The sequence below is a fragment of the Opisthorchis viverrini genome (assembly GCF_000715545.1).
Source record: "Opisthorchis viverrini unplaced genomic scaffold opera_v5_243, whole genome shotgun sequence".
Taxonomy (NCBI): domain Eukaryota; kingdom Metazoa; phylum Platyhelminthes; class Trematoda; order Opisthorchiida; family Opisthorchiidae; genus Opisthorchis; species Opisthorchis viverrini.
The window spans coordinates 496,185-520,947 of NW_008751899.1; the positions used below are offsets into that span (position 1 = coordinate 496,185).

Sequence of the window (24,763 nt, forward strand, 5' to 3'; positions counted from 1 at the left end):
CTCCCTCAGGCGTCCCACGCTAGTCGTTTTTCTGGATTTGAAAGCTGCTTTTAGTTTTGTCGGTCGTCAGCGACTTTGGCAGTGTCCCTTCCAAATTTCTCCCCCCTATGAGGGCACTGTATGCGATTTCCTGTAGGCGCGTACGAGTATACAGGAAGCTCTCGCCTGAATTTGTCACATCCACTGGTGTGAAACAAGGCTATCCTGACTTATCCTTCCTCTTCAACTTTGGTATTGATATGCTGGTTGAAATTTTGCCTGCTTCTGAAACCTCGGCAGTCGAAATGCTCCCTCACAAACATCGGGTATTGCTCTTCTTGGTTGAGATCCTTCCCAAATGCAGCGATTTTAAATAACCTAAATAACTACAGCACGGTTTGGCATGCGCTTCACACATGCAAAGTTTAAAGTGTTGCAACAAGACTGGATCGGATCAAACCCACATCTCATACTTACAGGTGAGCCAGTCGATGTGGTAGATAAATTTGTTTACCTGAGCGGCTGTATAAGTTCCGGTGGACTGGCTGGAGATGAGATTATTTCTTGAATCGGAAAGGCCAGGGCAGCTGTTGCCAACCTCCGACACCTATGGTGCCGACGTGATGTTAGCTTGTCTGTCAAGGGAAGAGTTTACACTGCGGCGGTGCGATCCGTAATGCTTTATGGGCCAGAGACATGGCCTCTTCGCTCAGAGGTTATACGAAAGAAGTCGGTATTTGATCATCGGTGTTTCGGAAGCATTGGTCAGGTCTGGTGTGAACATCGAATTAGTAATGCTGAGGTACGCCAGATGGTCTTAGGAGGAAGGAACTCTCCAGCGATAAATGAACAGCAGGAAAAGACGGAACAGCACTTCACTCCCTCAGTCGCCGTCTTGAGCTTCAGGATTGAAATCTCACGTTGAATTTTGATTGCTGATGGTGGGTTGGTGTCAATGTTCCATTCGAACCCGCTTAGTTCTTCCAGCAGTTAAGTTGAAGGAGACCAGGTAAACTGTTCTTTGAAGTGCTCAGCCCACCGTCGCGTCTAAATTGCTTTCTGGCATTATTTTACACAGGCCGATGGTTTATAGGGAGAGACAGATTCGTGAGAATGAAGCTGTGTTTCGCCCTGGTCAAGGATCCATCGACCTTATCTTTACCTTGAGGCAAATTCTTGAATAGCACCACTCCCTCAGGCGTCCCACGCTAGTCGTTTTTCTGGATTTGAAAGCTGCTTTTAGTTTTGTCGGTCGTCAGCGACTTTGGCAGTGTCCCTTCCAAATTTCTCCCCCCTATGAGGGCACTGTATGCGATTTCCTGTAGGCGCGTACGAGTATACAGGAAGCTCTCGCCTGAATTTGTCACATCCACTGGTGTGAAACAAGGCTATCCTGACTTATCCTTCCTCTTCAACTTTGGTATTGATATGCTGGTTGAAATTTTGCCTGCTTCTGAAACCTCGGCAGTCGAAATGCTCCCTCACAAACATCGGGTATTGCTCTTCTTGGTTGAGATCCTTCCCAAATGCAGCGATTTTAAATAACCTAAATAACTACAGCACGGTTTGGCATGCGCTTCACACATGCAAAGTTTAAAGTGTTGCAACAAGACTGGATCGGATCAAACCCACATCTCATACTTACAGGTGAGCCAGTCGATGTGGTAGATAAATTTGTTTACCTGAGCGGCTGTATAAGTTCCGGTGGACTGGCTGGAGATGAGATTATTTCTTGAATCGGAAAGGCCAGGGCAGCTGTTGCCAACCTCCGACACCTATGGTGCCGACGTGATGTTAGCTTGTCTGTCAAGGGAAGAGTTTACACTGCGGCGGTGCGATCCGTAATGCTTTATGGGCCAGAGACATGGCCTCTTCGCTCAGAGGTTATACGAAAGAAGTCGGTATTTGATCATCGGTGTTTCGGAAGCATTGGTCAGGTCTGGTGTGAACATCGAATTAGTAATGCTGAGGTACGCCAGATGGTCTTAGGAGGAAGGAACTCTCCAGCGATAAATGAATTACTCACGCTTCATAGGTTGCGCTTATTGGAACATGTACTCGCCATGCCAGAAGACCATCTGACTCACAGAGCTCTTTTCTCCCAGCTCTGTGCTGGATGGAAGCGGCAGAGAGGTGGACAGTGTATAACCTGGCAACACTAACCAGTAAACTTAGTCAGGTGGGAAAGTGCCGCCTCCCTGGATGGGGACTCCGGGACTCAAATCACCAGCGGTTAATGACATTGGCGGAAATGGCCCAATCGCGCAGTCAGTGGCGCTCGTGCATCGCCTCCAATGCGCAGCTACCCAATTTCCGGACAAACTGAACATGTCTTCGCCTCCAAGGCTTGGTTGTATGTTCCACTTTCCCATTTTCCGGCGATCGAAACTGTAGCAGCTGGAACCTATGTGCCTATGGCACACGGCTTATGGCTAATACATTTATTGATTGAATTGATTGACGTCTATTATAAGTGTTATATCTGCTGATTCGCCGGCCTGTGGTATCTGCTGCTGACCCGCTCCCGTGCCTAGTGTCGGAGAGAAAAAGTCTCACGGAAGGGAACACTAGCTATATTCCAACAAAGTGGTTGCGAGTGCGAAAAGTACAACGGCCTCAAGCTTTTTATTGGAAGGACACTGTCTGAACTTGGTCCAATGCTGACGCACGCGGTCTGGCTTTAGTACGAGGCAGCAACGTGCTGCATATTGCGGAGGCGTTGTCTGTCCTTGATCAACGCTGACTCGCGCTGCCTGTGTTTGATGCAAGGCTGTGACGCGCTGCATATTGAGGGGGCATTGTCTGTCTGGTCAACACCCAGCGGAGCTGAGAGTCTCCGTAGATTCCGGGCATTCAGTGGTTGCTTTCAGGAAGCTTCCTGATAATAATAAAGAATCATTCAGCTGTAACACCTTTTCGGTACCTAGCTGCCATGCCACCCAAAAGAAGCGCGAGAGCTGGGATACTGCCAGGCTGCCCAAGCTTAGACAGAGGAAGTCGAGAGGCAGAGTTCGAGTTTGAACCACGGACCATCCGGTCAGTAAATTCGCGCTTTAACCACTGCGCCATCTCGCCTCCAGACATATCTATGTGGGTAGAGAGGAACGTAGTCCTTGACGTCTTGATTTGAATTCTGGGTGTGCCGCATATCGGGTTAGATTATTCAGCACACTTCGGAGTTCTTTCAACTCATCAACCAACAGAACGTTATCACCGGCTATTCAGGTTTGGAATCCTGACTGAGCGCCAGAGTATCTCTCCTTTGCCTGCTCGAGTGACCAATCGGCTGCAAAGTTAGAAAACACTGGTAGAAGTGAGGAACCAGACTCAATGAGAAACTCTGGTATTCTTGCCATATGCTCGGGCCCAAGCCTTCGCCAATCAGTAATAGGCCCTAATGATGTTTACCAGCTTCGCAGGGACACCCAGCCAAGAGGGTTGCCCAAAATATTTCCTTAATAATCGAATAAAATAACTCGAAAGTCGACGTAGCATGCTGTGGTAGTCTGCGTGAATCTGAAATGGAATGGAAAATCTAGATCCAAAACAGCGTATTGGACCAAGGTGTTATAATGTAACGTTTCGTTTGCCATGAATTCACAGGTCTCAAAAGATATCCCGTCTTATCCGGGGGCCTAACGATCGCGGTGATTCACTGGGTTCTTTGGAATACGCTTTATATGGCAGATTGAAATGGTCTCGAAGTCCACGGTTTTGTTTGATTTATGGTTTAACAGCCCTTCAAGTAATCCGTTCATCCTTTCGTTGTTGTTGAGGAATTCATCGTTTGCCTAACGTAGCAAATGTTGTTGGGGCTGAAGCCCGCATATGAGACGAGGAATTTTGCCGAAATCACCAATGCTCGGGGTGGACTGCCTGCCTGGTGCAACTTCCGACTAGTATGAGGTGTAATCTTTTCTAATTGACTGAATGATCCGTCGTTAGAGCGTGCGAAAATCAGTCGATCTGTTGATCATGGTTGCCGCCGGCGACATGAGTGAGGAAACTGTACTCAGACATCCAGTGCTTGCGATGTCATCGCACACAAAAAATCGTTCAGCTGTAACACCCTTCTGGTGCCTACTTACCATGCCACCCGAAGGAAACACGAGGGCTGGGATACTGCCAGGTTGCCCAAGCCCAGACAGGGGAATTCGAGAGGCAGAGGTCGGGCTCGAAGCTCGGACCTTTCGGTCAGTAAATTCGCGCTCAAACCACTTGATCCATTTCGCCCCCTTCTTCACACACAGCTTAGCTTGTCTACAGCAGCTTTTTATATGGAGGTTTTTTGGGCTACCCATTGGTCGTTTGCCTGAACCATCCGGTCATCTGAAACTTGTTAGCGTCCAGTCGGGCGGTTATTTCATCGGAAAGTTTCGGCTGGTTCTCTAGGCAGCTGAATTAAGCTTTGTAGGACACTTTGACGAACCTTGAGTTGGAGCTTACTCTTGGAGGTTGTACAAGAATCTTGATAACGATGGTCTGATAAAAGGAGACGAATTTTTTTACGGTGCTGATCCAATCGAAATCTGCCAAAGTGTATGGTATGTTTTATTGTCTCCTCCACAAACTTGAGCGTTCTGGCCACCCGTTACTATCAATAAGTCTCCTCCTGAAGTCTTGTTGATCGTTCGTTGCTGTTAGTCATAGTACTTGTCTCTTGCGGCCGGGTCCTATCCAGACACGGAGATGTAAACAGCTGCTACAGTCCAGTTCAAGAGGGGATCTGTGATATACTCCCATAATCCTTGGGGACAATAGACTCCAAAAAGCCACTTGTGGGGCTCGCAACATCATGGGTGCCCGAGCTGTCCGCTATCCCTTGTGATACAGCCAGCAAGGAACCTTGACTTCCCAGGCGGAAAGAAACATAAATAGAAAAGACGGTTAGCGACGTCTGTACTACCGTTAGTCTCACCCGCCCAGTCCTCCGGAGATGATTTGTGTTCTCACCGTCGTTAGTTTAGAAGCGTGGTTTAGTTTGACCCCGTAAACAGACAACCAATCGACCGTCAATCAGGTCTTAGTGCCTAACGTCTGCCTTCGCCCTTTGACTTTGGTGACGAAATCTCCGCACGAGAAAGCAGTGATGTTACTTTCTCAGTGGATCACATGGAAGCACTTCAGCGGGGTGCAAATGACGGTACTCCTCGTTTCAGAAAATACCTACTCCGACCATCCTAAGGCGTAAGGAGGTAATTCTGACGGCAGCCGTTTTACGTTTATCATTTTTTCATGGCATAAGCACCCTGGCTTGAATGTCACGAAATTCGAAAATAGAATAACAGGCCCAGCATGTTTGTAGCAGAACACAAAATGTGAAATTCATTCTCCACTACTGTCAGATGAACAGTAGTTAAACCCTGGCAAAAATAATCATCGGGACTCGCAAGACCTATCCAATGGAGGAAATGGTGAAAAATTCACGGTCAAATTTGTTCTAAAGGCCTTCGGTACAACTGTAAGTATTTAGGCGGTGGAAGATACCCATGTAAATCGTTAGATTAAACGGCAAAGCGAACAAAGGTTGATTTCTGTGGTTGTCATCAGGTCAGCAAACGTAATAGAATAGTCGACGGTTTGTTAAGCTTCGCCTGTACAGGGATTGGAAGACTGAGGTATAGGCCAGTGAAGCATCAATGTCAACACTGATGTTCTGCCTCTGATGCTGATAATAAGCCGTCTGTGAACACACTGGTTGTTGGCGCATCACTGTTGCAACAAGTCGATCCGGAAATCCACTCTGATACAACATATTTAATCTACTTCCTAATTGTCTTTTACCCCTATCGTCTGGGCCGACTATTTTAGACAGCAGAATAACTTTTCCTGATTTGAAGATAAAAGTTTGCTGCAATCGATCTACACCAGAGACGTTTTTCGCATATGGCCACTCTTAATGATGCGTTGTGTCGTATGACATCCGAAACGGAAACTTGCCCGTAAGCATCCCCATTGGACATGAATTTCTTGTTTGATGTGACATGTTGGAAAAGTTCCTTAAAATCATACAAAGCTATTCTTAACTGGGTATGCTCTCACAAAGGTTGTTGACTGTCTAACCACCGCACATTTATAAAAGGAGGCTTGACTTCAAAGGTACATATCAGTTTGCCCTTTGAGTTCACATACTTTATGCACTCACAGAGGCCGTTTCTGCACAAACTGCGGCTTACGGGTTATCATCCACCCAGTAGCCGGTGTTCACTTACGTGATGTGGTGAATTATGAATTCCAATTACTGGCTTTATTGAATGATTTACCCTGTGAATTTCGGCAAGCCGATAACGAAGAGGCATGTTGCGACCCAATGTGCTTAATTCTTATAAATGTCCTTTGTGAGACCGTCCTGGCGCTTCCTCCATTTATGCTTTGTCCGTTTGTTTGGTGGGATTAATAAACCTCAGTGTACCCGACGGGATTTGTGACGTCTTTTCTATATAGTTCGTCTTATCACAGCTGTTGTAACATCGAGTTATTACTGCATCATTTTTGGGCTCGTAATCCTTTGGTTCTAAGTGCTTGTTAGGATATCCCGTTGGCAATTTGGTAGACCACAACTGGTGGTCTGTCCTTGCAAAGTGACGAACTTTCACGTCCACTTACCAGTACCGGTTACCTTTCAATTTAGATTTCTTCTCGTAAGTGTAGCCAAACTGTGTTGCAAAGCCGAGAAGCACTGTGTGGCTGTTTTATTCCCATTGGGAATCACCAGCTGAGTGCATCCCACGGAACTCCGGGGAGCTTTTAACCCGCGACTTCCAAGTTAGTAGTTGGACAACCTTTCGGCAACTTGCGGCTGATCACTAATGTGATTAGCTCGCACATAGACAGGACGTAGCGCCACCCATTCTTCAACTGAGTAATCCGTATCACGTGGTCACTTATTGATTGGTTCTTCCAGTGACGACTTCTCAAATAGATGGCTTGCTCCTCATGTTAATTATCCTTCCTTCTGAGCTACCTATATACTTGATAGTGTGAGGAGAATTCGGTTCACTGTTGCATTACTTATTCTACCGTCTGCTAACGAGCTAATGTCATATCGGCGCCGCGATTGACGTCTAAGTAATGCCAAAGGGAATTTTCTGGTCCCCTTGCTCAGTTAGTTGACAATACTACCATCATCAGCCATACAACCACTCAGATAAGCATATTTAGAAACTGATTTAAATGTATTGCTCCTTCTGACGCCTGACTTGATCGATTTGTTAGTTCGGTTTAATTGACGGGCCATGTTGACTTCAGTACTACCTTTTTACCAGCACTTCTTTCTCGTTGTCTTCCTAAATAGGCTTTCAGATTTCTCTCTTGTTTTTGGATGAGTCGAGGTGACCAATCAGGTCTACGCACAGTTACAACGTGTATTGCTTCATTTCCTTATCGACAGATGTTCACAATGGTCATTCATCGATCTAATTTCCAAAAGGTCTTGTTATGTTCCCTCACATTACTGGCACTCGACTGACTAACTAAACTGACTGAAGTTAGTTCACAGGTGTTGCTTAAATGAAGCTCAACACCTGGATGTAGAACCTGTTCTCTTACTCGTCTAAGTGAGATACTATATTCTCGTTAGACTGGTTGACATACAATCCCTAGCGAGTCGTAATAAAATTCCATTCATCTTTCGCCTAACGTAAAATCGAAGAGGTTTCGCTCATGCCCACAATGAGGCAATGTTTCCGCAATTTAGTGTATCGGTATTTGAACTCCACAATCGATATGCAAGGAGACGTCGCAAATCCTCTGTTAATTAATGCTGTTGAACTTGCCAGGGTTTCACGGTCGCTTGTACTTCATTTCCAGGCCACACGTTTGCCTTTGGGCTTGTCTCGTTTGAGCCGCCTGGCAATCGCCGCTGTTCCACACTTACCCTTTGTACCGATCGCCCAGGCTCACTCACAGCGCCCCCATGCTAGCAACCATACTCGCATTATATCCAAAGCGACTGGACGCAAGGAAGATTTATGGCAGCTGTACAATGAGGTTGTCTACCCTCCTAAAGTTCCTGTGGGAAACAAGGATGTGGCCAGTTTTGTTCTGCAGGAGCGTAGACCTGGGGAAGTAACACATCGACGTGAGGATCTCCTATACAGCCAAAAGAAACTGTGGCTTTTGGGTTTTATGGTAGGTTTTTTCGTTTTTTTTGTTGAGATAACATCGGGCGGTAGATGACAGGGAATAATGTCAATACGCTCTAATCTAGATTTCGTTGCAAATTCATCACTTTCCCCATTTACATGTGGTGTGAAAGGTCATGTATATGTCTGTTCTTTGTGCAAACAATTTGTATTGACTAACTTGCTTTGTGTCAGGTTAGCGAACTCGTTATTAAAATGCGACCTTGTATCCACGCATTTAAAGTGTGCTTCTTTCGATGGAATATTTTTCTCTGACGGCTGACGAATTCAAAACCCAGGGGTGATACATTTCGATTCATTAAATAACCTCATGAAATAGACGATACCAGTATAATGGTTTTGTCGTTCACCTCCCATTAACTGGTGACCTCAGTGGCTGACGCCACCAGGACTTTGCTCCTGTGCCGAGACATCAATAAGTTTGATCAGTAATTTGTTGCGACACATGTATGGTGGCATTGTGATACGGCCCATGAGGGATTATCGTTCAAGTATGCCAGCGTTCTCCGTGGACATTTCCTGCTGGTACGGACCGAGAATACCCAACATCGCCTTGAGCACGTTTTAGTTGTTTCATATTTGCGACCTCTTACTTGTACTTTTATCAGGTGGTTGTCGAACCTAATAATCGTTAGGAGCACATGTTCGACGCACTTGCCGTATCGACTAACCTGTTGATGAGTTACATTTCACCTGTCTAAAACGTTCCTACGTGTAATTGATGGGTGAAAGCAGGAATATTTACTTTAATGATGATGGAGTACGCGGTACGTCACATGAAGTAATACCTTGTTCACGGGATAGGCGTGAACAATGCAGCAAAGGTTCACACTGTGATATATATATATATATATATATATATATATATATATATATGGCTACCTCAAACAATAAAATGGTTGATTCGCAACTGCTGATACAGAGGAATTTATGTGAAAGCCACACTGACCACATGTAAACTCATTGATTAACAGTGGCAAACAAAATTACCTAAACAGTTACTACATCTGGCCGTCACCAACTGTTGAGGAATAATGAAATGTCAATAAAATGGAGAAGAATACAAAGCAGGTTTATATGAACAGAGTCTTCAGCTAAAAGTTTTACAATAACTAGACGTGCCCAGCAAGGTTCAGGCCATTGGTGCTTGCGAGATGAACTATTTCAGCTTCAGTCGTCAGCCGAATTCTTGCTGAAGCAGCACCCTCTGATCAGCATACTCGCGACGCTATCTCACGGTTGGCCTACCAGTGGACCCAACTAATCACCTAGGGGTGGCACGCGTAATGACGTATCGCCAGTGTGTATTGTCTAGTAATCGCCACCTACACTTATCCACTGCCTCTGTTACCCCACATTTTGTCTTGTCTGCTGTTTGCATCTAGTCTTGCTTTTCGTAGTGGAAGTGTACGTCCACAGTAGAGGCCAGGAGGTGTATCTGACACCACTAACACCTTGCCTTCCTACGTTTTATTTCTATTTTCTGATAACCATCGCTGTCAGTTTTTCTAAGTGAGAAGATGGTCCTGCGTACACCGTCCCCGAGACACTAATACAGGACACTTTACTTGTGTACAGTGAGATTGATACCGATATAACAGTATCCTGTTCACATCCAAACCGGCAGCAGTCTGTTGAGAGCGACAGCAGGATTTTCAAGGTCATCGGATGTCCGAGAAACTGGACGCCGGTTCGCAGTTAGTTCCACTTCGTCACTCGAATAATACTTGCGATCAACAAATTAGGGTTCCGTTCACCTACCTTCTGATGTGTTTCCATTGCTACCTTGGCGGCTAGCTATGGGGGGGGGGGATACCAGTGAATACATCGGTGCAGCAGTCATTTTTTTATACGAGCTTGATTTAATGGTTCCGTCCACATCCCTAGCTCACTTTCCGCTTTCATGAAGTTTTATTCTCTGTCAGGGCATGGGTTTGAGGTGCACATTTTCTCAGAGAACCACACAGACGCCATCGTAAACGAGTTAGTCCTCGTACGCGTACGCCCGGTGACTGCAGACCACTAGAAACCATACCATTTCCGTTCACCACAGTTTCATTCAGGTCTTTGAAAAAGGATGCTGTTAATTGCTAACTACTACCGTGTTAGGTTTGACAACCTTATTTCGAGATTCTGTCGCAGTGACCTAGGCCATTCGACCTTCGGAAAGAAGGTAGTTTCTGGAGGTCTGGTTAGTAACCCGGTACTTCCTCGTAAGGACTTTTAGTACACTCACTGAAGGACGGTAGCGTAAGCATCATCAAAAACGCATCTTTATTCGTAAATTTGGTTACTTTGATATGGACCGTCTGTCTTAATGGAAAGCGAAAATTCAACTGTATCTTCTAACGAACGATCCCTTCGGGACGTGTCTTGTCTGCAGTATAGCTGCTTCAGTGTTCCGTACTTATCCATTAGAACTGTGGAGCTCGGTTGACTTCCTGTCCTGCACTGTTTGGTTTGGGCCGAGTTGTATGCCTATTTAGTGTGTGCAGTGGAAGCAGGGGTACCCTTTGTTTCTGATACTTGCACGAACAGGAACACAACTTGACTTGATGTGTTGAAGTTCGTGAGCCTGGTGTGTGACGCATGTGGCAGCCGCGTAAACAAAATTGGATGGGAAGTTGTGTACGTGTCGGCTAAGGTTCCAAGTGAGACAGGCATTGTAAAGTGGTTTGAGTGTTTGTAACGTGTTTGTGAGTGACCGCTACAAGCGTACCAATAGATTCATCACGGCACTGTGCGGCCTCCCGTCGGGAAGAAGCCGATTTATGCAAAGCCATTTAGTTCAACATTTATAAACCGTCTCTGTAACTCAACAAGGTCGCAATGGTTGGCTGAAAAGCTTCCAGAACTCGACCGATAAAATGGTTATAATGGTGATTTAGGTGACTTTGAAAAAGTGGGAAAAGACCATGTTCGTGAATTTTGAAACCGTCTGTCCGATGTCCTTCGTACATCCCTTCTCACGGTCAACAGCTTTGACTGAAGCCAGGAAAACCATGCCAACAACAAACCACTGATGGCGCATGCCGAATACTGAGGAAAAAAAATATAAATATAAAATCGTTCAGCTGTAGCACCCTTTCGGTGCCTAACTGCCATGCCACCCGAAGGAAGCATGAGGGCTGGGATACTGCCAGGTTGCCCAAGCCTAGACAGGGGAAATCGAGTGGCGGAAGTAGGGTTCGAACCACGGACCTTCCGGTCAGTAAATTCGCGCTCTAACCACTTGGGCCATCTGAGGAGCTTAAGCATTGACAGAGAGCGCTCATAGATCGCCAAATCCAGAGAAGTGTAGAAGGTTATTGCAGCGGGAAGCAATCACCCTGCTCCAGATAACTCGGCCAACTGGTCCCAGAAGTGTGGTGAGGTGTATTGGTGAAGCGATCTCCGAAAGTGGTGGGATCCCAATCTATTCATGGGGACATTGTCGTGAACGATGATTCGAACATTATGAAGAATAGTCCAGCTGGCCCCCAATGATACAACCTTTAGAAGGATCAAATGAACTTGAGTGGCACGTTGATCGTCAGCAATTGCGCCAGTGCCTGGCGACGAAAGGTGTATCTTACAAAGACTCTATGGGAGTCTTCCCATGGGCGCATGCGTCAACAGAAAATTTTCTCTTGAGTTGACAAGGGAGGGTTGTCGTCTGCCGTGTTTTCTCTTTCACTACGTTATCTTATTCACTTGCCTCTAACACCTTCGGTTACGAAATAATCCCGGGTCCTCCGCTTAGGACATTGGTTAAACCGACAATATTTCCGTTCTTAGGCCGGACGAGTGGCTCTCATTCCATTATTCTGCTTATTATCTCTGAAGGAGGCTGTAGCAGTTGGGACCACTGCACTTCAGTTTGTGACCTGGACAAAAACTACCCAGCATATTTTTAGAACCACCTCTGGAAATAATGTGCTCAACGGAAACATTTATGTACATTTCCAATTATTATTCCATCCGTTCACTAGTCAATAATATTTGGATGTCCATCATTGTCAGTGACGCGTAGTTTCTTACTTAATTACCACCGAAGGTACTTACAGCAGCGGTGAACAAGACAATACGGCATAAATATTCTCCTTGGTCATACAGTCAGATTGAATCGAATTGCCTAGTTTGTCTGTTTGCACATGATTTGACGACACACATCTTGTGCATCTGTATTCTTTCCTTGAGCTTGTGTCGTATTTGCTGCTTCTTCAGTTATCGATCACCTCCTGTACGTATGATCACGTGTCCCAGCAACTCACAGCAACACAGCTATATGGAATAGTGTGGATTGCACGCAGATGGATATCTGAACAATGAGTAGCATCATGCGTGTGTGTATCCATACATATGAATGCGGATAGTTTAGTAATCAAGAAACAGAATGCAGTTGACCTGGGTGCTAATATCAGGTCAACACACGTTGGTTAGCAAATGACTAATAAAAATATAGCTGTCTTGGTCTTTTGCCATCTAAAAAACCTAGCTTTCAAGATAGGCTTGGCTTTATGTGTGTTGTTGCGAACCGGTTTTTGTTGTTGTGGATTTCGGTCTAGGTTTTCTTACTGAGCGCTGCAGGTGTTTGGGACAGACTACCACTGGTCCTCTCTCTCTCTATCCTAACTTCTTATAACTATAGCGATTTGGTTTAATATATTGTTGGGGTTCTACGGCACAGAGGTAACACTGTTTCGCCTTACTGTGACTATCAATGGCGATGATGACTAGTCGAGTGTAACTTGTCTACGACGAAGACTTGAATGTGTGCCGGACAAATATAAAGTTCTCCTTGTGAATCTTCTCCGCGAGTTCGGCTTAATGCCGGAGCTTCCTAGAGTAGGATGGTAACAATGCTAGCTCACTAAACAGAAAAGGGTTCACCATTCAACCGACGGTGAATATAGCTTTTTTCCTTGATATTCCACCAACTGAGCCATCTCAATGGAAATATTCTGTGCACCCAAACATTTTACAAGCAACGGAATTCGAGTTTCGGTTATCGACGAGCAGGCCAGAGGTTAATTTAGTAGATTGGCTGATTGGCAGATCAAGGTGGTCACTCAGTACAAACACAATTTTGTCGGTGTGCGGTGGAATGACCGTCACTTTTTAGACTAATCCGTAGATGTTTCTTAGATGTTTATCACCAAATTATTAGCTTTTTATTTTCGAAATTTACCTGAATCTCTCGTCACTATAGTTGTCGCGAACCGAGTAAAACCTTAATTGGAAGCCTTACAGTTCACGAATAAAAATCGAATATTTGAGCTGTGCTGAGCCATATGGAACATGAGGATTAAACAGGTATCACATCGTCCGTGCTTGAACGAGAAAAATCCCGACTTCAGAGGCTCATATCAAATCACCAGGTCAAGATTTTATCGTCATTTCCGCTTCTTGTCAAAGTCAGTCATGGATCAGACGGATGAGCATATGCACAAACAAAAACAATCACTAGCAGCCTTTCTACGTTCTTTCGACCATGTTAGGCTTTCTTCACTTATTCGTCAGCTTGTCATCCATTTTACAGATTCGAGGCAGGTCGGTTGACGATGCTTTTGCTCAGTTAGCTCACCGACCAGAAAAAGGAGCTAGGATTTTGGAGGAGGTGAGTCTAATGTCCCATCCTATGCCTTCTTCACAGTTCCCCTAATGCCGCATGTCCATTCTTACAATTCATGTTTCCGACGTTTACTCTAATCCGACCTTTGCTTTAATCGTTTTCGTGTTCTAATATTCGACTCACAATCCGGAGTTTTTTCCAGCACTTGTAGCCCATCAAATAGCAAGATGCGCCCTGACTCACTGTGTTAACACAATCAAGGTAACAGCTCCGTTGTTCGGTTTCCTTAACACTTATTACAGTTGCACCAAAGTCTTCCGCTTCCTGACACACACTGCACTGTCCGTTGGAAGTAACGAGCGGTTGCTTCCTACCATCCACCTGACCTCGCCTAACGTTTTACAACTGTTTTGTAACTCTGTTTGGCTTCCAGCTGCTGTTCTGGTAGAAATAGGGAGCACTAATTCAAGCGATTCTTACCGTAAATCATCTTAAATCCAGATTATTAGGGCGAAAGGCCACCGACCAGAAGCTCCATGTTTGGAACCCAACCTGTGCTTTTCGATTGCTATGTCCGGACAACTTTGCAGGATCTCCACTATCATGGTTTCTTCAATTTGCACGTTGAAACGGTACTTCAGCTGAATGAATATATTACTAAAATCGAGCGCCATCCTTTCTCTTACAAACGTAGATGCTATTGGTCAGTAAGATCACTTCACGTAACTACTGTAGTGTTCGACTCAGTACTGTGTCAAGAATTACTGTGATCCAACATCCAAGTCCACTTATCAAAATGTGGGATGGAGCTCTGTGAGTGGTTAATAAGAAGGATCCCCGATCTATCGTGCGCATTCGGGAGATTTTTGAGTACACATTTGAGCAGTGTGCTTGAAGCTGATTGACGGAGACACACTGCCTTAGATGCTCAGTACGTGCGATGCAGCCATCTATGACCAGTATTCTAGGCTTAAGTTTCGTAACTTGAGTTTTATCAGCACCGTAGTCAGGATGAACACCCACTCTTCATTTATACGGATTTCGTGGTGGGACTGCGATTCTCGTGTATTTTCACGCATACTAAATACTTCAAAAACGCTTACCTTTCATCGTCAAAACCCATCCCCACAGAATAAATAGTTGGAATGTAGCAGTTGAACATTCCATATTGGTCGGTTATCAATATTATATTATTATACATAATATTATATTATCAATAAACAGAAGGCAGAATTTTGTTTTCTGCACATCAGAGTGTCTATTCACATGGTTGGAAACTGATAAGATCGTTACAGAACTCATGCTAAGTCCTGTCTAGTATGGGTGTTAATTATATCGATGTCTTGGATGCGCAAAGAAGGATTTAGTCAACTGACTGCTGCGACTTCGGTGAACTTTAGAACATGTGATCTTCAGATCACATCACCCAATTCATTGGTAGTTTCGGTTTTTGTAACCAAGCTCGATTGGGCTCGATTGTGAGAAGGACGTACCACTCTAGTGTTTCAATAAGACTTCTGTGGGAGTTGAGGAGTTTTTAAATTTTGGTCAATTGTTGCGTTGCTCTACCCACTGTTTTGGCTTCACAGTCGTAATTATGTGATGTTTCCTAGAAGTCGACCATGTGGCCAACCAAATCATACCATATCCTAATAGTCATGGTATTCAGGGAGTCTAACGGTAGGGTTGAAGAAATCAATTATTCTGACGAATAGGTCGATGTCATCGATAAACGCCATCGGTATCGTAATGCTTACCCATTGATGGATACCCAAACCGAGCTTTTCTTCGGAAATGCGCATTTTCGGTGCTCCCCAACGAGGATGAAGTCTATTTGATAGTTTTCGGTTTATTTCACTTGTTGGTAGTCTGAGGAAATTTTGGAATCCGCAATGAAGATTTCATCAAGTATGTGAAGCTACAAAGTCTAGGGGAACTGTACAGCTGTTTCATCAGGTCATTTTGAATCATCATCGGTGTGCGAACTCCCAGCTAGCAGTTTGGCTACTCAATCGTTCGGCTACGAATTGACTTCTGAGAACTGATATAAATATCTGGCACTTGTTGGGTCACCGTAGCCGTTCTTCGCATATGGACTTTCGTAAACAGTTTTTGTACTGCGTCCCACTCTAGACTCACTTTCGCGACTCTGCCATCCTTCACCAAGTGTTTAATCCCTCACACGGAGCACATGATTCATTGCGCGCGGATGCGACATAACACCATTTGGTTGCAACAGCAGTCGCTTTGTCAGATTATATCCGGCACTGCCATTGTACCTCTAGCCAAGGGCTGTAATTGTCTGCTCAATTTCCCCAATACTCGAACCATCTGAACCACACACCTTCGATTGTCTGCTGGATCATATGCTCTAACACCAACCAATCCATTGATTTTCGATGATAGTATAAATGAGCGAGGTCACGTTACAACGCGGTCATCTGTTTTCGGCGGAGAATAACACGTGCACCTAGCGCTATCTGAGTAGTACTGTGGTTTTATATACGATTGGTCGTGTTGTAAATCGATACCAATGAGCGATACAATAACAGTCCGACAAAAGGCCTCATAAGCCTTCTTATCTATTCTATTGGCTTTAAGATTACGATTCCGGAAACGTTTCCTGGCACAGCGCTAGAAAAAACAAGCTATTTAAGATGAAGCCTCAGTTTAAGGGCGGATAGACTGAATGACGAACGACTGACTCAGCCTGTAAACCAATCCCCTCCAGGGTAGATGTAATAAGCTCCATGTGTTATGCTGCAATTTTTTTAAGTCCATGAATTCAACTCATTGAAAAAAATCAATATGCTTACAAAATTGATGGAAATATTTCATGATTTTCGCCTAAATAAGCAACGAAAAATACCGGTCATTTGATAAAATGCATGGTATATTCGACTTGCAGCATAAGTGATGCTTGTCAGTATAGTTCTTGTGCGATTCTGTGCTAAGACCGTGATTTCAAAGCAAGGAATTGGTTACTTAGCCTAAACGCACAATCTAGGTGTCCTATGTGACAGGCAATGTGTAGTCTAATTCACCAACGGACGGTCAGTAATAATTGCGGCGAAACCGAATTCTACGAACTTCACCTGCGTTTGTTCAGTAGTCGCAATTGGGCAGTGAACAATATATTGAATTGGACTTGGGCAGATAGTATAGATAGGTAGACCGTGGTTCTATAGGAAGTTAACAGTAAATCGTGAGGAGAATTAAAGAATGGCTTACGGCTAGATTGAACCTTGGGAATTTAGCAACACAGGATGGCACACGAAGGGCAGTGTGCCATCGGACAAATTAAACGGGAAAATTGTTGTTCAGTTCAAAGTGAGACAAATTTTCAACAACAACGGAAATAAATGTAAACTAGCCATCTATAGAAAACCGGTTGAGGTAGAGTCAACTTTGTGTAAAATAGGACGGTTCAGTCTTGAAAATTGAGCAGTCACGGAAGGGTGATGAATTGGTCTGAGGAATAGGGAAACAAATAATTACGTCACGTAATTAACAGTTCAGTTCAAAGATCTTACGTGTTACGTTCATTATGGTAACTATCGTCAAGTTCATTACGACGGTTTCCAAAAGCTTGGCTGTGTTAAAGCGTCATCCACGCTTACCTTCCCGTTGTCGAACGTCGAATTGACGTTATTAGGAGCGCAGAATGTATCAATAATAAGGCGAACCAATGTTGAAAACGATTTCGGACAATATCGGTGAAAGCCAAGACATCAGTCACACGACTGCTCTCAATCCATCGGTGGAATATGTCACCCAGTGAGTGTGAGCAGTACTAGCCACATCCCCACCTTTCCATATTTTCCCAATCTATTTCTGCTTTACACAGACACCACAGGTCTGTTCGTTCCATAGCTATTTTAAGTCCTATGCGCTTCACTAATAGGATAAGCTGAGCTTGAAATCGCTGCCGACATGTAACCCGTTTATTTAAACTGATCGGTGTGTTCAAATGTTCTTCGCCCCTCAGGTTCTAGAAGAAGCAATTGAACTTGCAGTAAAGGAGCACGACTTTGAGTATTGCACCAAAATCTGGGTCGGTAAGTTTCACCTTAATGGTTCGAATACTGTGTTGAATCCACTGTAATCTGAGTTTTGCGATGGTTGGGAACCCTCTACCCTTGTGGGTTTGTTCACCACCTGAGCTACGAGCATTCCCTCAGTACCCTACACTCTCATTCATGTTACGAATTGATTGCATGTGGTATTTTCATGCTGAAACTGTCAGCTGCTCTCATTGATCATTCTAGGACTACCTTGACCTTTAACATAGCTTCACTGAGCGGTTTTCTATAGGTGAAGAAGCTTGACTTCCTGATTCCACTGTTGGCTGTTTTAGCTCTGCATATCGGATATCTCAATGAAACGTTTTCAGGGACTATTGGAATCCAGTGCCACTGGAGTCATCGCTATGCTCATCATGAGCAACAATTCACTGTTAGTGGAGCTCGAGGTCATTCAGTGGTCAAGACGCAACCCTACTGACCGGAAGGTCCGAATCCAACCTATGAACCTCGACTGCTCCTGTCTAGGTTTGGGCAACCCGGCAATTTCTCAGTCCTCTTGCTTCCTTCGTGTGGCATGGTAGCTAGGCACCAAAAACGTGTTACAGCTGAACGGTTACTCATTATTATTATTATTACTTAGTGGCGGAAGCGGATGCCTAACTGCCATACAGATATAGAGAACGCTCCCAATAGAGAGCATGGAGAGTGTGGACTTATTACAAAAAGTTCTGTATCCCTAGGGTGGACGGCCAGGACTAAGGTGTCTGCATCGTCCTGAAATAAACGCGCCGCAGGTGTCTCCGACGCATCACGCAACCCTGGTCGAAACGTCCGATCAATAATGCTGAAGTACGCCAGTTAATTTTCAGGAGTCTACTCTCTCTGGTCACACTACAGGTTACGCTGGTTGGGATGTGTGCCACATGTGCCAGAGGACCAATTGCCTCGTAGAACCCTCTTCACCTAGCCTTATATAGGGTGGAGACGACCCAGGAGTGGTCAGTCCCTCGGTTAGGGACCGTGGAACGAGACAAACCACTGGTTAATGACCCCGATAGATACGGTTGTCAGAAAACCAATGGCAAGCTTGTATCAGAGATATCGCCTTCACTGCGTAGCTCTCAATGCCTGCCACACCGGGTAAACAGAACCGGTTGCCGTTGATGAACTCCTTGGGCCATCGCCTCCGACGCGTGGCTCTCATTCCCCCATTTTCCTTATCCTTGGTGAACGAAGCTGTAGTAGCCGCCGCATTTTGACGCGCGGTTTGTGAGCTCAAAGACTTCCTTACCTGGAAGGCAGACATTCCTATAGCTGAGTTCCACGGAATACTGACCATAGATAGGATAAAGTGGGCATCAAGAGGTAATGCTGAAGAATGGTGTTAGCATCTGTCTTCTTTTACACGACCAGCAGTGTGCACCAGGGAGGGCGAAGTGGTCAGTGGCATCATACGACAGCCAGTACTACGTGATACTGCTGGTACGTATGCAGCTCATAGTTGTATATGGGATAAATCTGCTGAAAGATGCCTTAATCTAGACAAGAGGATCATTGGGGTCCTCGGTTGCAACCTTTCGTCCAAAATCCTGGCCGCAGGGCTGTAGTTGTTGGTGTAAGATCACCAATTTCTAGACGGGTTGTCCAAATCTCACTACGGAAGTGCCGGACGCTGACCTCTAGCCGCTGGCGAACCCGGTATTTGCGTTCTCGTCTAAACAGTTCTCATGTTCTGGCGCAATTACTCTGTCGGGTCCACGCCAAGCACCATGCTCGCGTTTCGCTCTCATTGAACCTCATCGGTAGTGTATATCTTTGGCCGTGCGAGGCTTTGAACTCCGGAAATCTGGCATGCGAGTTACCACTACTTCAGCGTCTCATGCTGAACTCACCATAATTGTCACATCTGAAGAGGCGAACGTGTTCGCACTTGAACGATGACACTGGTTGACCCAACACCTCGAATGACGGCGCACTAACTGTCCTGGATGTGTCAGTCGATTGACCTGCCTGTCAGGATTTCTCAGTCAGATGGCACCACGGACAATTGATACCTGCTAAACAATTATGACTAATCGCGGGATTTGTAGAGTTGAAGACAGTTGGGTCACGGAGGCGCACAGATCGTCACATCACGCCCCAACATCTTAGAGACAGACCTCATAAAATTGCCTTGTTTTGCACTCGAATTTACACCCATCGAAAGAATGGGAAAATAATTTTGTGGCGACTAACGGATGCCCGGTAACACCACATACTTCAAAGTGATATCAGCGAACGTCCCCAGTACGCCCGTCAGGTGCACCGACAGGAAGCTTTTGTTGATACACTTCTATCGTATCCACCTTTCAGACTTATATGGTAAGATTTGACCCAGAATTAGTAATTTGTACAGAAACTGAGACAAAAGAAAACATCGGAGTCCTTAGGCATGTTTCCACTTGGAAAACCTAAAATAAATTCACGGATACAATAATTTTCGTACGTCGTTTCGATATCATTAGACACGCCTTGGAGCCTTTGATGTGTGTCTAACTTTTCTTCATCATAAGTTCTTGAAACTCTTTTCCATACCCGATCTTAGTGGCATGTAACTTCAACATTACTGGATCCTGATGGATCCACTATTTTGGTGTATTCTACATTTGGACACTAGCCGCCACGCAGTTTATGGTTATGTATATTCCTTGTTCATTTCTCTTGTAAGACTGCAAAGGCTGGCTAAACCACTTCGCTTACTTTCCTAACCTTGCAGAGACTGTTCATGTTTGCCGAGGGCGCGGTGTCCCACGTCTCTACAAAGGTGTGCGTGGACATCTTTCAGCAAACAATTACCACTACGCCAATTTATACATCCGGCTCCGCGAAGGTGATCCGCCCCCGGTTTACCATCCTCGTCAAATCAAGGGTTCGTGGACTCCGACCCACAATTGTCCTAGCTTCGGACGTCCTTCTTGGGGTTCCGGTAACGATATGCTACAATTGGAACTGGAACGGATGAGGCAACGGCGACTAAAAGGCGGCATGTAGAACTCCTAATAAATGTGTAAATAGATACACTTTGCAGTTTTATTCCTTTCGGAGCCATACCCCACTGTGCTTCATATAATAGTAAAAATTGGACTTGCAAAAAACGACAAGACGTATCATCAAGTATTCATTTCATATACATGCATGTATAAATAAATACATCATCAATCTGGTTCGAGAAGCTCTGGATGAGCCTGCCAAAAGGCATCTTTGATGATATCAATGTTGGCTTGCTCTACCGCGCCTTTTGCGTCCTAGAAAAAAGAAGGAAATGTGTCGATTACATGCTGGAACCCTGTGCGTGTGATCGCACACTAAATGCCGTCGGGTTGAAACGCATGTAGTTAGGCACTATTGAGCCCCCGATCTGAATTTTTAGCTTTTGCGTCAACATTCCCATAAAGTTCACCAAGGGAGACGCGGAGGATAATCTGTCTTACATTGGTGGCTATGACAGAGGATGCATTTCCACCAACTGAACACCGGCATTCTATCGCTTATTCCGTGTCTGTGATACTTCGGTCATTAAGTTTGCCACACTGATGAAAGATGTTAAGTCCTCTGCACAAGCGTACCTTGAAATAGGTATCTTACGACACGATTCTTCTACAAAGGTCGTTTTTCGAAGTAGCACGTTGGCTCGGGTCGAATCGTAACTAAGGTCTTTATAAGACGTAATACACTACTCATAAACGAGAGAATCAGCTGGGTTCCAGGTGAGTCTCCCGTCAAAACTAAACTGAGTGCACTTGTTGAAGGATGAGTACAAAAGTTACAATCTACGCTAAACACTGAGTGTGTAATTCTAGTAACAAATGGCTATGATTACTGCTATCATTAGTGGCCGAAACCGAAAGAATATGATAGTAAGGACTCAGCTACATGTGGTGCTGAACGACTTCAGGACAATGTGCTTTAAATCCAAAATCCCGAAAATTGTGATTTTTTACGAAATCAGCCTGTTTATTAGCGCAAAACAACAAAAAGCAATTAAAAATGTGAGTCCACCGAGGAAATCTTCGAAGAATGCCACTACATTTTGTGTATCTCTTAGGCTCCAGAACCGGACTATACATGGCCCAAACCTAATGCAGCGTGCGCTTCAATAAGATATACATCGATGTTTCTATGAGATTCGTCGCCACCCACGCACCACCATCTGACATGTGTTGACTGTCCTAAGTTCGTTGTCCCTGACCCAGGAAACGTCAACAATAGAAGCGGGATGTAAACCGTTCATGACTTAATGGACATGCAGTCCGGTCAGTTGCATGCACGCGAGTGTAGATTAGACATTCGTACGCACATTTTCACCGATGTCTGGTCAGGTACTTTATTTGATCAGGTGAATGACAACCACCCGAGGCTCTCACTACAGGCTTCCAACTTCGATTTCGGGCCCCTGGACTACGCTATAGCGGATCCGTTGTGTGCGTCGACCGACTGTTTCGGTTCGGGCTGCACTGTGCAATCTTTAACTGTGCGCTCTTTTGTAAGAAGATACCTAATGGAGATGATGCGCAACTAAGTATAGTCATCCGCACTAGTGAGGTTGAAAACCACATCCACTGATCTTCCAAGGAGCGATACGAGATGAGCTCCGATAAACCCAAAGCAACGCGTGTTATTCAGACTGATGCAACCATTTGATTTCCACCAACAAACGTGATCGTTTAATGGCTATTCTGTGCTGTTTCGTCATTTTTAACCAGCATTTGCTTCACTGGACAAACCGTGGCTACAGGATCTACGTCGTCCCTATCAAATGTGAACTCATTTGGAATTTCGAATTGTACTTGAGATGGCCGGCGTTGCATGTTGTTTAATAAGCCTGTATTCCATATGTCGCTCCCTCTCACTGCATCTGTAAATGGCAAATCGATTTTTACAAGGATTGGCGATTTACGGCCAGTTCTACAAAAAGCTTCATCACAATACTTTCATGGTTGCAGTTAAAGAATCGTGTCTGAGCAGCGACTGTGATACCAGTCTAATATCGATTCCTTCTCGAGACTTACTTCGGCTCGATCGTGCACTGAAGAACAAAAAATGCACTGGATATGTCCGTAGTTTGCTCATTCGGACTGACCATCTCCAGTCACCTTTCAATGACCGTGTGATGGTAGTGATGCAAGATTCCTATCAGATATCGTCAAAATCATGTTAACCAATTTGTACTGACTGAATTATCGGACGAACTTTTGTGTGCTTGGCACCCAATGCCACTGGTTATCTTTTTTACAACAAGGGGTGACATCAACAGGGTTAGTTTCAAGTACCCTCTTCGTTCCGGTCTCTGTAGTCTGGTTCAGGAACCAACCAACAGGGCACGTTCTTACCAAATCTCCTTATTCGTGACGCTACATGTTTCGAAAGTACTTATCTGTATTTTCTTGTCCGACTCGGGGGTGATATGGCCCAAGTGGTTAGAGCGCGAATTTACTGACCGGAAGGTCCGTGGTCCGAACCCGACCTCTGCCTCACGACTTGCCCTGTCTAGGCTTGGGCAACCCAGCCCTCGTGTTTCCTTCGGGTGGCGTGGCAGCTAGGCACCGGAACGGTGCTACAGTTGAGTGTTTTTGTCCGATTCGGTTAGCCTGGACTCACCGAAGGATGTATGCATCTGTATTGACATTACCTGTGGGAGAAATTGTGGCACGAATGTTCATTATCTGGATTTGTACCCAGAGTTTTTATTTGCTTTCACTTGCATCCGCCCTAGCCACATTGATCTTTCAAATGACAACATTCTATATTTCAAGAGTATTTGGCATGCTTGCCAAAGTATTGCCGATCTGCCCTTTTTTCCTGCTCCAATGGCACACTCCGTCATTGAGAAATTGAGTGAGCGGATATCACTAATTCATCTTTTCGAAGGACTATTTAAGCCTAGTCCCAAAGCGGCCGAAACTGGCTTCCGTCTTCTTCTGAACCCTCCCAAGGTATGCTTCGGCATACCTTGTACGCTTCACTACTTCTGTAAACGAACTTATGTCGATACGTTTTCCCCAGCTTCCCCTAGATGTTTGTCACGGTGGACAGACACTTATGCACCAGATGGTGCTGCTCAATTTGTTTAATAAGATCCGAGGCGAGTTTAGCCCAGAACTCCTAAGTCGTCTTTATCTGATCCGCTTTGCCCCCTGCTGTCAGCGCAACCTGCAGCCTAATTTCTGTAGATGCGTAACTATGAAGTGTTTATATCGCCTTTCTAATGAAGGGCTTTACAGAGTCCTTTCAATTATCGCATGTACTTATTGACTAGAACTGCTTCAACTATTTACGACTGTTTTTCTGCATATCATTTTGGGCCACCCACATTAAAATAATCTGGAAGCTGAGAAGACGGCGGCATCAAGCTAGTTTTCACCTCATCTCCGTCCTTTAAGTGGTGGGGTCTTGGCTGCGCCCCGAGGAGCTGATCAAGTCCCAGTAGCTGTTGCTTAATTGAATACTAAGTCTTACATTCGTCCGCAATGAACCTCTTACACTCGATATTATGGTGGTTGTTGACTCCCAACCCAGTGCAATTCTCTCCCGACATATGGCCCCCTAGACGACATCTGAATTTAAAAGTGTGAACATAGTGTTGATGCTCACTTGTGTTTGCGATAAAAAATGGGATTAAACGGAGCGTAGCTCAGCCACAGAATGAAGGTGGCTCGCAAGGAGCAGCGTTCGAGCAAAATAGGGTCCCGTCGAGTCGATAGCTAGTGTGACAGTAGTTCGCTCCGGTTTCCCTATTGGTAAGTCGCTCATAAGCCCACGCAAATAATGGCCGGTGTCCACTGATGCTTTGGCACAACCCTTGTTTTAGAACAAGCAAGAAAGCCAACGCAAACCACAAATAATGGTTTGGGAAACAAGCAACAACTCAACTTACTTTATTCCGGTAAAGTGTGGTTCCCTTGCGGAATAGTTCCGGTTCGTTGTTATAGTTACATCCAAACTCAGAGAACAGTATTTCATTTTTATCACTTGAAAGTGTGCCCTTGTAAGTTGAACAAGAGATATAGATTACAGTTTAGTGT

At 44.9% G+C, this 24,763-nt stretch overlaps 2 protein-coding genes across 2 annotated transcripts in view; one reads left to right on the top strand and one right to left on the bottom strand.

Annotated features, from left to right (window-relative positions):
- Positions 1-7,675: 7,675 nt before the first annotated feature.
- On the top strand, positions 7,676-21,351 carry T265_08881 (hypothetical protein; the record flags this gene model as incomplete). Its single annotated transcript, XM_009174803.1, has 4 exons — positions 7,676-8,109; positions 13,645-13,722; positions 17,666-17,735; positions 20,458-21,351. The coding sequence occupies 4 exons, from the start codon at positions 7,705-7,707 to the stop codon at positions 20,730-20,732; spliced, it is 828 nt and encodes a 275-aa protein (XP_009173067.1).
- Positions 20,455-24,763, bottom strand: part of T265_14691 (hypothetical protein) — a gene marked incomplete at both ends in the record, with an annotated part of 38,226 nt that continues 33,917 nt past the window's right edge. The window contains 2 exons of the mRNA XM_009174810.1: positions 20,455-20,986; positions 24,616-24,723. Coding sequence (XP_009173074.1) covers positions 20,897-20,986; positions 24,616-24,723 — 198 coding nt within the window. The remainder of the gene's footprint in view (positions 20,987-24,615; positions 24,724-24,763) is intronic.